Source organism: Lycium ferocissimum, chromosome 5, assembly GCF_029784015.1.
Source record: "Lycium ferocissimum isolate CSIRO_LF1 chromosome 5, AGI_CSIRO_Lferr_CH_V1, whole genome shotgun sequence".
NCBI lineage: Eukaryota > Viridiplantae > Streptophyta > Magnoliopsida > Solanales > Solanaceae > Lycium > Lycium ferocissimum.
The window spans coordinates 47,741,457-47,756,629 of record NC_081346.1 but is presented as its reverse complement, the minus strand read 5'-3'; the positions used below and the strand labels follow the sequence as shown (position 1 = coordinate 47,756,629).

The window sequence follows — 15,173 nt, the reverse complement described above, 5'->3', positions numbered from 1 at the left end:
CGATTGGTGCTCCGATATCCGCATTCGAGCCCAATTAATCCGGATAATTCGCCTTTGCGTCCAGCTATTCGGGGAGCGCTTCCTCCAAAGATTTTTTTCCATATCCATGTTCGAACCCCTAATCCCTAATTAAAGGAAGACGAGTGCTCCATCTGTGCACAAGTTAAATTATGTATTTGTCTTAAAAGTTCATTAACTATGTATAGATTATTTATTTAGAACTAAATAACTTGAGTAAAATTAGGATACATAAGTTATAATTTCATCAAAATGGAAGTTAAAATATTAAAGGAGTGGAATGAAAATTTTGCTTTTATATAATATACCCACAATGCGGGATATGATGGGTATATGGTTGTTGTTGTTGTTGTTGTTGTTGTTGTTGTTGTTGTTACACTTGTACTAACACAAATTATATTTCTTTAGTTAAAATATATAACTTTTATATCTTGAGTTTGGGCCCGGGCTTAGCACGGGCCTCACATAACTAGTATATATATATATCCCACATGCATGTGAGGGGCACATGCCCCCTTTCTATATTTTTCTAGAAATTTCCTTTCTTTTTCTTGAATTTTTCTAAAATAAAAGATGACTTATCATTTGTCATCATCCTTTCCCCTTTTTTTTCACATGGCCAATATGGCCCTTCATGAAATTTCTTGAACATCATCGTAAATTTCACCATTTTGCCCCTAGCCTTCCACATTGTTCCCATGATGCCACTTGCGAATTTCCCTTTTTCGCCCTCAACCTTTCAATATTCCATATCAACAACATTTCTAATTACTATTAATAACCCACTTGCACATTAACATAGTTTTGGAAAACGATCTTACCTTCCACCTTCCTACGACTTCTTCAAATCATTCGAACGGGTAAAATACGGCTATAACATCATCCTCTTTAGAACATTCGTCCTCGAATGTTCAACTCGACCTTATAGGCGTCATAATATTGCGGGAGGGTCCGCCTTTATAGCCGCTTTCTTCCCTTATGCCCGTTCCTTATCGTCCGCCTTGTCTCGTCGTAATGAAACCATTTGACCTTTCCTGAGTTCCTTTTCGTGTCATAGGTTTCCTTTTCGGTGCTTGAAATTATAGTGATCCTGTTTAATATGATCTCCCCCCACTAAAAAATCCTTATATCTAACGATCCTTCTATAAAGTCTCCGTTTATACCTTGCCTCTTTTATCTTCCTTCTAACTCCGTACCCGACATCTCGGAAACTTTTTATCCTAAGTTTCTTTTACCTTCCATCTATGTCATCCTTCTCCGTCCACATTTTCATTCACTACTCGTCCTTTCACTCCCTTAGTTCGCTTGTTCGTAGTTCTTCCTTAGCTCGCGCATTTGTCTTTAATAGTGTCCATATCTCTCAAGCGTTCTGCTACTCTTGTTCTTAGCACAAAATCCTTACTACTTTTTTTTTTCTTTTTACTCCCCATATCCTTATTCGTCGAACCTTTAACTATATTCATATAGCTACACACTCCCTCTTTTATATATCTTCCACCTTAGCATTGTCACAAGCCCGAGCATTCTTTCTCTCACTTCACATTCCCCTATTCCTTTAGTCCTTCTTATCGAATCGGTCCTTGGACTTAATATTCTCTTTTGTTCCATATTGTCGCACTCATCCCTTTTATGTACCGTTAATTTCGGTCCATAGTCTCGTGCTCGGTTCTTTGGGATCACATGTCCCCGACACGATCATATATGGGATATCTACACCCTTTATATATATCACCGCCCGGCTTGCCCACAAAATACATACGGGCTCGTTCAAGCCTATCCCAATTCTGGGGGCACGACACTTTCTACCTCTCTTTTCCGAACTAATCCACCTCGTCTTACGCGTCCTCTTAAGGTCTCCATCCATCCATACATATAGTCTAGTTTTCCTTAGGTTACTCTTAACTTTGCTCATTTGTCCCTTGTATCTCAATTTGTAGAGCTTTTAGTTCCTTCCTGTGGGGTCACCCATCACCGAAATTACTCCACTTTTGAGCACGCTTAACCTCGAAACTTTGGTGGGATCCGGTGCCTTAACACCGATAATCGCGTCCACTTTCTCGTAAGACTTTTACTACATGATCTAAAATCCGATTGAAGCCTTACAACTTTCGAGCATTTTCGTAATACGTCATTTCTTTTACAATTACCATTTTACCCTTTTTTGTTCCCCGTACTTACTTCCCTCCCTGTGGGTATGGTTACTTCTTGTACGGTTCCCCTGCTTCAAGTAGCGAAACAAATATATCGGTCAATCTTACCTTTTACGACCTTCCATATCATCGTTTAAACGCCTTTTTCCGTGCGATCTTGGGCTCTAACGGAAGTCAACGATTAGTATAAGGAATCTTATTTCCTATGACTTGGCTCTATCGCCCGATCTAATGACGAGAAAGAAGGTCAACCATTCCTAGATGCCCCGCGACCTCCGTTTGTTTATAAATGTGGCGGCTTCACACCCATAAACGGACTCTACTGGACACGACTTTGCATAACCCTTAGACCGACCTGCTGCGATGCCACTTTGTCACACCCCGACTTTCTTAGGGGGTGTGATGGGCACCCGACCCCATGTTTGGAGCCGAGAACCCGCCGACTCTTATTACCTCTCGGATCTTCCAAACATCCTTACGTCCAACAAGTAAAAGAAAACGTAGATAAGCTTCCCGCATTTTTTTTTCTTTTTACGTACTTTGGTCACATGTAATACGTGATCATAGTGGACCAGCAATATAATACAATAAGACGCGTCGGCCGTGCGAACCGCTTATCGGATCGACATATTACACTCATGACTCTGTTACAAAGTCTCTAACTCGTACAAGACATCATAACATAGGAGCTCGACTCGGCGACGCTCCCGACTAGGTGGAGCGCCAACTTCACCGGAACGTCTCCTTTCACGGTCTCGGCTTGTCCGTGTACCCGCGCGCATGAAACGCAGCCCCCGAAGAAGAGGGGTCAGTACGAGCATGTACTGAGTATGTAAGGCATGCAAAGTAACTCAGTAGGGGATGTAATCATGTGTAATAACAGTATTGAGATGTAGAACATATCATGTAGAGGAGAGTATCTGACGTACATATGAGACATATCATGTGTAAGAGTAAGCTATACGTATGGAACATGTAACATCGTACATATAGGACATATCATGTGTAAAGGCATAACTTTGTACATGTGGAGCATATCATGTAAGCTGTAACCTGTACATATGGAACATGTCATGTAAAGCTGTAACCTGTACATGTGAGTGCCTCTGAAGGCGGAATCATGCATGCTCGTCTGGTCATGTCATGTCATAGCGCCGAACAAGTCGGCTCACCCACATAGCGCCGAAATACGTCGGCTCGCCCATATATCCCACGTCCGGGCATCCCGCGTCCGGGATGATTACGCCAGCTGACCAGGTGGCAATGAAACATGTGTCCCTTTCCCATATCCCCATGTATCCCCTCCCTCCCCCCATGTACATATTTAGCATGCATGAGAGCCCAAGGAAAGTCGTGTACTTATCGGAGTGACGTAAGGTCGGTAACCTCCGATGATGTTATGGAATAACCATGGGCGCTGTGCCTCACCTTGAAGGAACTAGGACAATAAGACGAGGCTATCAATGAAGAGTAACTTCACGGGAAACGTAAAACAAGATCATAACATATCGTTTCATATACTTTGGAACCTTTTTAAAAAAATAGTCATTATCCAAGAAATAGCTTAACATTTCATATCGTCGTATTCATGGTAAGAACATATCCTTGACATATTCGTCTTAGTCATTGTCACGACCCAACCCCGTAGGCCGTGACTAGCGCCCGAATTGGGCACCCGTACGTACCAAAAGCCAAAAATAGTAACTCGGCATTTAGAAAAATTTGGCCGGAGTTTCCTCCGTTTTCTTACTAACCAAAAATTTTCCCCGCACACGAAAAAATACCAACAAAGGCCACACGGGCCAACATATCCATATAGACATATATATAAAGCGAGCCGACAAAGTGCCCGCGGTAAACAAACCGCCCAAACATACAATACGTGCATATAGGCGTACGGATAGCCACGCACCCACGTACATGTCTACGGGCCTGCACGGAGTAACAAAGTCATATGACGGGACGGGGCCCGCCGTACGAACAAATATACACGAATATAACAAGAGGGCTATACCAAAATCTGGGCTCGGATAGGAGCTCTTCAAGATGGGCGAGCAGGGACCTAGGGGCCGGCGGCTCACCCAAACGAGTACCACATGCCGCGCGGCATGAAACGCGCCCCCCGAAGAGCGGGGTCGGTACGGACTATGTCGAGTATGTAAAGCGAGAAATACGTAAACGGAATCAAAACCTAATAAGGGTTAAGGAAATAAGTACAGAAGCTGGAAAAATCATAATTATTCTTTTTAATCGTTTGCCCTGCATAAACATACGTCAATAGCCAAACCGTATCATAATCAGATCATCGTAACATCACACATACATTATATGCATATAACTTACCGGAGGTCATATATGAAATTCGGAAAATAACATAATGATCAGAATATCAGCATGCTTATTTTACGAACATAAATCATGAATATCAAAAACATATATCATATATGGTCCATGGTAGGACCCGGCGGACGGAACGTGGTCGCCCCTCCCCGCTTGCGCCACAACTCATCATACTTCGGAAGTTTTGTATATTCTCCGAACATCTCCTCCGTATCATATCACAACTCGGAATCATATCATCTCCGTCCGCACCATATCGAACTCATCATACATTATGTCATACCATATATCGAATCGGATCATATTTCGTACGCTCATCATACTTCGGAATCTCATCATACTTCGAATTGTGCGCACGAACATAACCGGCCCGGGACTCGGCGAAGGAGGTAACAAAAATATGCACGAGCAGAATCGTAGGAATCATATACAATGTACAAATTTCATAAATCATATGCAGCATAAGCATTCACCAAAATTTAGCAAATTAATCAAAACAAACTGTTATTTCACCGGTTAGGGTCATAGTCTAATCAAACTTCCTTTTGAATGCCTTTCGGAAACATATCAACAAACTTTGGAAATCACAATTTCATATCGAAGTCATATGCGTAACAATCCGTATTTAAAATGCATACAAATCATAATTCAAAACTTACTAAATAAGTAGGGAATCCATGCTCGGAGATCAAGGTGAAAATGATACTAAATTTTTCTTAAAGGTCATTAGGGGAAATTCATAAAGGGCTGCGGGCCCCACGGACGGGTGCCGACCCCACCCGAGCCCGACTACGAGGGTTAGGGGAGGGTTAGGCATTATGAACTTACATATTATGTTTTGGGGCGTTCCGAGCTCGTATGCAAAAGTTACGGACGTTTGAAGTTCGGGACCTCGTTGTAGTAAAAATTTTCATAAGTCTTTGAAAACTCATTTATTTGAAAGCTTAATAACCTTACATTGAACACATTAAAGAATATATCTTCAGGATCAAACAAGTACGTATCTAAGCTCGGATTTAAGAATGGAATAACCCCGAGACGCGGGTCATAGCCTAATAGCACTAAGACATGCCAAAGGAAAGAAAGCGACGCCTTACATACCTTATCCGCTCGCAAGCCAAGTCAAGCCTCAACTCCCGGAAGCTCCAAGATCTACATACGCCAAATATATTAATATTAGCCATAAGCCTTTAGGCATCCCGTTTCAAACGGACATTAAATTCTACCGAAATTTCGGCAGCATTTCCCTTGTAAATGCACCATCCCCGAGATTTCAACTCGGCTAAATTCAACGACAACCAAACCAACAACCAAGCTACAACATCAATGATCAATTCAAAATACATTCTAACATTAATCGCTCTTTTTACATAACTTCAACAACATTCATAATATTCTCTCTTCAACTACTTACGATCAAACTAATATCAACGTTTACATATTCGATTACCAATCCAAACTCATTCAAGCCATATACAAGATCACTTTAAGCAATCCATACAATATTTCCGACAACCCAAATATTGTTCCATCTTACCCGAAGTTGTCTCCAAGCCCGAGAACAACACCAAACACATTCTTGTCTTCCAAGTTCATGATTTATACCATTAAACCACACACTAACAATGCAATATTCGTAAACGTAAAAATTACACAAAATTCACATAAACTTCCAAATCACCTCATAATCAACATAACATTACTCTAAGTTGTTAAACTTGCATTTCTCATCAAAAATCCCTAACGACAACGACTAAAACGCTAACGACGATTTGTTAATTCACAACTACCCTAAGGGGACCTATTCGGCCAACACTACTTCCATCCACAAAAATGATTTTCATCCTTTTCTTCACTCTACAACCATCAAAACATGCTAGTTAACATTAATACATTAATTCCAAAACAACATACATGTGCACGGCCAAACCCACCTACATAACTTCAACTCCAACTTGGTTTCTATCATGATTTTCTTCCTTTCTAATATACTACAACACATATAGACCATGCATAACACATAAAACAAGATTGAAACTCACCTTTCTTCTTCAACTTTACAACTTGCTCAAGTTGGTGAATGATGAAAACGAATAATCTATCGCTCCCAATAACACTTCCACGTTAATTAGCGCCCTCCAATTAGTAAGTTTGCATGAAGAAACAATTTTTTTGAATGGCCAAATCTTGGTCTCTTTTTTCTCCTCCTAGCCGAATGGTTAAGCTTGTTCTTCCTTCTCCTTTATTTTTCTTGCTCCTCTCTTTCTATATTTCTCTTGAAACTTCTATTCATACACCTATTAATCACATGGAAAATTAATTAAATCCCATGGGTTGGGCCTTGGCATGGCCGGCCACCCCAAATGTTTGGGCCTTGCTTTCATGTTTTTTTTTTTAGCCCACTTTGCTTTGGTTCATATTTCGCAATTTACGAAACTAATTTCGAAATTCCAATTTTTGCCCTTGGCCTTCTCCGATGTCTTTGCGCCAATATGTTTCCATGAACAACATAGATATATTAATTGAGATCAAGATATTGACTCATGACATACAAGTCACAATTATTTCAAAATTTCCGAATAGGCGAAAACACGGGATATAACAGTCATTTTCTCATATCTAGCATCATCATTGTCATCATAAATCATATTCGTTGTTCTAGTCATAAAAGCTTTCAAAATCATAAAACTTGGTTTTTGAAGAAAATAATCATTTTGGGAAAGTATTTGTAACTTTTAAAAAGGAAATCAGGCCTTAAAACCATTATTTCTAACTTTTGAAAATGAGAACGTTGTGGAAGCATTTATAACATCTCGCGTATGAATCATGCCATAGAAAGAAAGGGCGTAGCCTTGACATACCTGCGCCGCGCCTTACTAGCTACGCTTATTCATCCAAGCTTGGTTCCGCTAGTCTACATTCAAGAAAGTTGACGCAACCATTAGATTCATTGACATATACTTGTCGTAACCTTTCAAGTTCCTTCACTTATGGTCCGCCGGAATTTCGAAAGATCTCCCCTATAAACATACCACCCCCGAGAATCTAACTCGGCCAAATTTTTAATCAACGACAATCCGGGAACTTAACCCGGCCAAACCAACAACAATACCAACAATTATTCTAACAACACTTCAATAACCAATTCAATTCAATTCAATTCAATTCACATAATCTTCCAACAACTTAATTAACATTCTACTTCATCCGAAACCCACAACTTCAACCACAATCATGCATTTCATTATCATTCATATACATTAACTTCAACAACACCCTTCATTCTACATCACATAATCCATAATGACCACGATTAAAATGTCAAATAACATCAATTTACCATAACTTACCAAAGCACCTACTATTCGGCCACAACACACACGTATATGATTCATGAATTTCATCCAATTTCCTACATTCCTTAACACACATAAATCATTTATAACAATCAAAACACTAAATAAAACTACTTCATCACATTCTACCATCATCACTTCCATTCGGCCATCACCTACCACATACACATTTCCATAAATTTTTATTCATTTCTTGACATTACAACAACCAACATACTACATAAAATAGATTCATCACTTCAATACCACATAACACATTTTCGGCCAAACATGGCATGTACTCGGCCATACCTCAACACGCATATTTCCATATTTTTCATCCATTTCTACATTCTACGACACTCATAATCACCCATAACATATGAAAGAAGGTTAAATTCTTACCTTGTCCTTTCAAATTTCCTCTTTGTCAAGGTTATGAATTTGTCCAAGTGAAGGATTTTCTTGCTCCAACAATTCTTCCATGTTGAAGAGGACCTTTGAATTAGTAGGAATATATGAAGAAAATAATTTTTGGGATCAAATTTGGAAACCCCATATTTTTCCTCCATGGCCGAATAGGCCTTATAGTTTCTCCTTTTTTTTTTTTTTTTTTTTTTCTTGCTTTCTCTTGCATAAGATGATGACCTCTCCCTCATATATATATATATATCCCACGTACGCATGTGAGGGGCACATACCCCTTTCTATATTTTTCTAGAAATTTCCTTTCTTTTTCTTGAATTTTTCTAAAATAAAAGATGACTTATCATTTGTCATCATCCTTTCCCCCTTTTTTTCACATGGCCAATATGGCCCTTCATGAAATTTCTTGAACATCATGTGAAATTACCATTTTGCCCCTAGCCTTCCACATTATTGTCATGATGCCACTTTGCGAATTTCCTTTTCCGCCCTCAACCTTTCTCAATATTCCACTTCAACAACATTTCTAATTACTATTAATAACCCACTTGCAGATTAAAATAGTTTTGGAAAATGATCTTACCTTCCACCTTCCACGACTTCTTCAAATCATTCGAACGGGTAAAATACGGGCTATAACAGAGATAGTTTACGACAATTGGGAGGGCTCTTTCAAGAAGTTGTCGAGATACATGGCGGCTCTACAACACTTCAATCATGGTACCGTTGTTTAAGGAAGCTCAAATCGAAGCTTGGTGTGCCGGTAATATTTTTGAGTTTGCATTTTGGGCATTCAAACCATTCATTGATGGTTTTGCTCATTGTCAGCCTGTAATATCAATAGATGGAACACATGTGTACGGGGTATACGACATAAAGCTACTAATTGCAGTTGGAATGGATGCAAATGGAGCTATATTCCCTCTGGCTTTTGCAATTGCAGCTAATGAGAGCATTAGTATGTGAGGTATGTTTTTGGACTACTTGAGGCAACACGTTATTAAGGATCGCATGGGAATATGTGTGATCTCAGATAGAAATGCTGGCATATTGCATAATATGTATAATTTGCAGTGGTGGCAGCGGCCCTTTGCCTACCATCGTTATTATTTAAGGCATTTGAAGGCAAACTTCCAAAAGGCATATCGAAGCACAACACTTTGCAATTGGATGTGGGCGGCTGCAATAGAGCATCAGGAGAAGAAGTTTCACCTACAGATGGAGATTATTAGGCGGGCGGATGAGGAAGCCTTCCACTGGTTGAATGCAATTGATAAAGACAAATGGACATTACACCAGGATAAAGATAGGCGATGGGGTATGCTGACAACAAACAGCTCTGAGTCATTCAATGGCTTGTTGAAATCTGCACGGGGACTACCCGTCATCACAATGGTGAGAATGGCTTTTAAGCAGGTTGTTGAGCGGCTCGTCAATAGATCAAAAGAGGCCAAAGCACTTGCGGCAGAAGGTCTAAGATAGATGTCGAAACCGTCAAAACTGTTCGAGTACCATAAATTTAAGGCTCAGCAACATGACCGGATGGAGTACAACTCTGCAGAGTGCATATTTGAACTCACAACAAGTGTGCACCAAGGTAAAGGAGGAAACGTCCACACAATTTGTGAGATTCCAAGAACATGCACATGCGGCAAGTGACATTCATATCACATGCCATGTTCTCATGCCTTCAAGTGTTTTATCGCAGTGGGAAAGAATGCCTCCCCGTACATGGCTGAGGAATACACAGTTGAAAATTATGCAAAAACGTATGCTGGAAAGTTCTACCCACTTGGTAGTGAGAGTTATTGGCCACCGGATCCATTTTCAATGGTTGCAAATAAAGCATTTATCCGTAAATTCAAAAAGAAAGCGTACTCCGTATTCATAATGAAATGGATGTTCCATCGTGGAAATACACTTGAAAATGCTCATTTTGTAATTATGTTGGTTATGATAAGCGCAAGTGTCCCTTACGGCATGGTGGTCAAACTACCTCTCGTGGTGGAGGAAACTTTCGTGGTGGTGGCACATCTCGTGGTGGTGGCACATCTCGCGGTGGTGGCGGCGGAAGATCAACTTAAGGGCATTAATTGATGAATTTTTTTAATGTTTTTTTCTTTCTTTGATGATTGTATTTTAAAATGTTTGGGTTTGTTATTAATGAACAAGTTTAAGTATTTTTATATTATTATGAATGATGCAATTTAATTATTTTGAGATTGGTATGAATGTTGCAATTTTGACTAAAAAATAGTACACTTAAATCTAAACCCTAAATCATAAAGAACTTAAAGCTAATGACACCAAGCCTTCAAATAAAAATGGAGTTTGAGCACTTTTCAACCATTAAAACGACAATCCGAACTTTTGCGTATCCTTGATGTATTGAGCCCACCTTATTAATCGCACAAAAATAAGTAGGGTTCTATATAAAATATTGAAGTTTCGGGATCCCGAAGCATGATTAATCTATGGTTAAAGTACGTTAAAAAGTGTGAAAATGTAATAAGAGGCTGTTTTGGGAAAATAGGGACTCCTATAGCGTAGTATTTTACTGCGCTAAATGGGAGACAGAATAACATTTAGCGCAAGATTTTCTTGTGCTAAAGCATAACGATGCTTTAGTCACGCAAGTGCTTTCAGCGCGATAATAAAGCGATTTTGTCACATTTTCTTTTGTTGTTGGGGTATTTTGGTTAAAAAACACTTTTTTGGAGTCATTTTGGTTCCGGACTCAATTTTGGGTTTGAGAATAGATGGGCCAGCGCGTGGGATTATTTATGGCCCAGCGGCCATTTGTGTCCTTTTCCCTTCTTAAAGCAGTATGGGACAAACGGGTCATGGCTTACGATTTATGGGCTAATTAATGAAGTGAAATCGGATAATTAAAATGATAATTAAGGGAATCTGTTAAGTTTGAGGGTAACTTTGTTAACCATGGGATTAAATTTGGCCACATAATATAACATGAGAAGAATATATTTGGCCAAAGTCATAGATAGACCCACTGTGACACTTGTCACCGATTTTCCATCTAGACCCCCAGAAACGTTGACCATATCCGAACCCCCGAACATAAGATAAACTGTGCCATTTGAACCCCCTCGTGCCCGAGGTGCACACGCGTGGCTCCCTTGCTTTAAACGAGCGTTAGAGACCAATTTTTTTTTCTTTTTTTGAATTTTTAATCATTAAAAATTAATTTTAACAAAAACTCTATTTTAAAATCTATTTAAATAATTAAAAAAAATTGAAAAACCCAACCCATCTCTCCGATAGCCCACTTCACCGCCGCCCGCCTCCTTCCTCCACCGCCTCCTCCTCCTCCGTCGCCGCTTTCTTTTTTAAATTTTTAATCATTAAAAATTAATTTTAACAAAAATGCTATTTAAATAGATTTTGAAGGGGCGGCCGGGGGGGGGGGCGTGAAGTGGGCTATCGGAGAGGATGGGTTGGGTTTTTCAATTTTTTTTTAATTATTTAAATAGATTTTAAAATAGAGTTTTGTTAAAATTAATTTTTAATGATTAAAAATTTAAAAAAAGAAAGAGCGAGCGCGCGGAGGGAGAGGAGGAGGGCGGCGCAGCGGTGGCGGTGGCGGGTGGGCTATCGGAGAGGATGGGTTGGGTTTTCAATTTTTTTAATTATTTAAATAGATTTTAAAATAGAATTTTTGTTAAAATTAATTTTTAATGATTAAAAATTTAAAAAAGCGAGCGGCGGAGGAAGCGAAATGGCACAGCGGTGGCGGCGAGGTGGGCTATCGGAAAGGATGGGTTGGGTTTTTCAATTTTTTTTTAATTATTTAAATAGATTTTAAAATAGAGTTTTTGTTAAAATTAATTGTTTTTGTTGACATGGCTTATTTTTTTTTTTTAAAAAGGTAACATGACATGGCTCCATGTCACCGGTCTATTTTTCCATATCACAAGAAGTGAGCCACGCGTGTGCCCAAATTGCAAGATTTATGTTCAAATGGCGACATTTTATCTTACGTCGGGGGTTGATTATATTTCCACGTTTCGGTTGGGGGGAGTCTGAATGGAAAATCGGTGACAAGATTCAGTCACCATCTACGACTTGCCAATATATTTCATTAACTTCAACAATGATGATCATAACATGAAGATTATGAGATAAAATGAACTTTTCGATTAAGATGGTCATGAGATACACAACAAGAAAACATCGAATACTAATCGAAATTACAATATTAACATTATTAGTGAATGGAAACAGTTTCAACTTAATCAAATATGTGTTCCTAGCAGATTGAAGTCTCCACAAGACCACAAGCTAGACAAATTTATTATAGTACTCGTTTACAGTTGTGCATTTCACTTCTGGATAAAGCTCAGTGGCTTCGACACCTATAGAAGGATCAACCTCAAAGTTTGCAGAATCATCTTTAACAAAAACTGAATGGCATATGGCCAAGTTGACTCTTAATCCAAGAGGTCACTCTGCCAAACAAGTTGAAAAAAAAAAGAATCACAAGATGGATATTACCAGGAGGGGCAGAGCTAGAAGCCCGAATGTAGGTTCAACCGAACCTGACAGCAGCTTTTGCTCAAAATTTGCGCATGTTGTTAAGTGTGTATTAGGTAGTAAGTGAACCGCATAAAATGTCATCTCCCTTGATTATATATATCAGCCTCAATTGTAACAGGCCTGAGATTTTATGACTTACTGATGCTAATGCGTATAATTAAAGGATGTGACATATTTTAAGTATAAAAGGCACTTGAAGCAAGTTTTTTTTTAAATTTGAACCGAAGTGTTTAATAGGATCACTTTATCATGTGTTCAGGTATTCAATCGAAACAAGTCATAGTTCGAGTGTCTAATTGAAATTTAGTGACAAACTTAAGAGGTTGACCATGTATTAAGCACTTTTTTTAAAAAAAAAACAAAATTGTATCGATTCAAATATATAGTATGTCACATAAATTAAAAACGGATGGAGTACTTCTAACATTACCTTGTATAATCTGGAGAATATCTTCCTCTGAAAGATGCAACTTCTCGAGAGTCTCGCCAATCTTTTTCTCCAACAAGGACACTGTCTCATTGAAGGACAAAATATTGGCAGAAGGTCTCATATGAAGAGTTGTATTCAAGGTTCGTGGATCATCTACTGCTTTAATGGTGTATGTGGCTATGTCTTCTTCCTTGACATATATTGCTTACATCGTGAAATAGAATGAATTACAGTCAGTACAGGGCACTTACATAAATTAACTTTTACATTATTGGAGTAATAAGGTCATAACTCCAATTAATAGGCATTTGCCTGACAACACAAGGATTATCTAATTCCTTAATTTTCATACATTAGAAACTCCAACTGTATTTTCATTTTTTTTTGGAGCAACTATTAGACCTAGACAAAAAAGACGATAGTAGACTTTCTCTTTAAGTTAAATTAGGCGATTTCATTTGGAGGTCTTCCTGTATACGGTAAAAATCGGATATATGCAAGACCGGTGAGACCGGAGACCGGGGATAAGAAGAGACAGGCATGAGTACCGAGTCTTCCCTTCGGACTAGTGGAATTGCACCAGCTGCGGCTGGTCTGAGAAAAGTGAAAACAAATCTGTTTAGTCGGATATCCCCGGACCAAACTCCGCATCACAACGGCCGGTCGGTTTCTCTATGACAGTTGATCGTGACCGTTAGTCCGGTTTCGCATGACCGAGGGATTGATCGTGGCCGTTAGTCCGGTTAATCGCCATACAAAATCACCACACGTCAACATCGCTCGTCACATTGTACCAACAACCATACGGTGTCGATCGTACGGCCCAATCTTATCCTTTTAGGGTTTTCTTTATTCTAAAGGGCTTTTGTATCTATGAAGGCCCATAAGGCAAAACTATAAATAGGGGCATTTCTTACTTTTAAGGGTTAGCTTTTTGAGATCTAGAACATTGTAATAGCCAATATATATCAAAATATCATTCCTGTCTTTGGCCCGAATCAGTGAAATGTTGTTGTCTTTAGATCTATTCTAATACCATTAACTTAATCATCCGTTGCAACTTATTTATTCAAGTTATTAACGCATATATTCATATATACATACCATTACACACGAATCCATATATACATTCCACATATACCAAAAATAGATTAAAGTTTATCTATATATCCTATACCTCACTTACAAATTCAATTAATTACCTAAATTTGGGGTAAACAGTTTGACGCCCACCGTGGGGCTAGGATAATAGTGGTCTTTGATCTTGGCTTCTGTCTCTTACCCGTTAAGATTAAAAAATCTTTTTTCGTCTATGTGAAAACGGACCAAATGGCAAGCAGTGAACAATCTAGTCACGTCAACAACGAGATTGTGGCTGAAAACGAGAACAGTTGGCTACGGGGCTTACCAGCAGATCCCATCGACCCAAACTCCATTGATTCGAGAGAGGGCCTCGACCGACAGAACACCGTGAACCAGGAGAATGCCGCCCAGCCAGCCACTAATCCCTTAAATACTCACAATTCAATTACTTTGTCCCGGCACAAGGCGGAAAGTGCGATACCGACAGATGATATTAACTTACGTTTAATTTTTGAAATGTTGCGAACAGAGCGTATTCTTGCCGAACAAGGAGTCGCAATAGCCCGATTCTGCAAAGCAAAAATGATGAAACGGCCCCGGAGAGGACGAAAGGTGTTGCCGAACCCAGAAGGGACGAAACACGGATAGTTGGGAGTAATGGGTCCGGAGCTGGTTCATCCACCGAAGTTCTGAGAATGCTCGAAATATTAGCGAAACGGGTAGACTCAACTGAGAAGAGGGTGGAAACATATAACTATCGGGTGGACCAGATCCCGGGGGCTCCGTCTATTCTGAAAGGACCGGATTCGAAGAGGTACATTCAAAGGCCTTTCCCTC

The 15,173-nt window shown here is 39.3% G+C and overlaps 1 protein-coding gene across 1 annotated transcript; it reads right to left on the bottom strand.

The window, feature by feature from the left end:
- Window positions 1-12,568: 12,568 nt before the first annotated feature.
- On the bottom strand, window positions 12,569-14,689 carry LOC132057784 (isoflavone reductase homolog A622-like). The gene is made up of 3 exons (XM_059450389.1): window positions 14,662-14,689; window positions 13,254-13,457; window positions 12,569-12,690 (listed from the first exon to the last, which is right to left on the bottom strand). Exons 1-3 carry the CDS (start codon window positions 14,687-14,689, stop codon window positions 12,569-12,571), a joined length of 354 nt encoding a protein of 117 aa, XP_059306372.1.
- Between the last annotated feature and the right edge of the window lie 484 nt (window positions 14,690-15,173).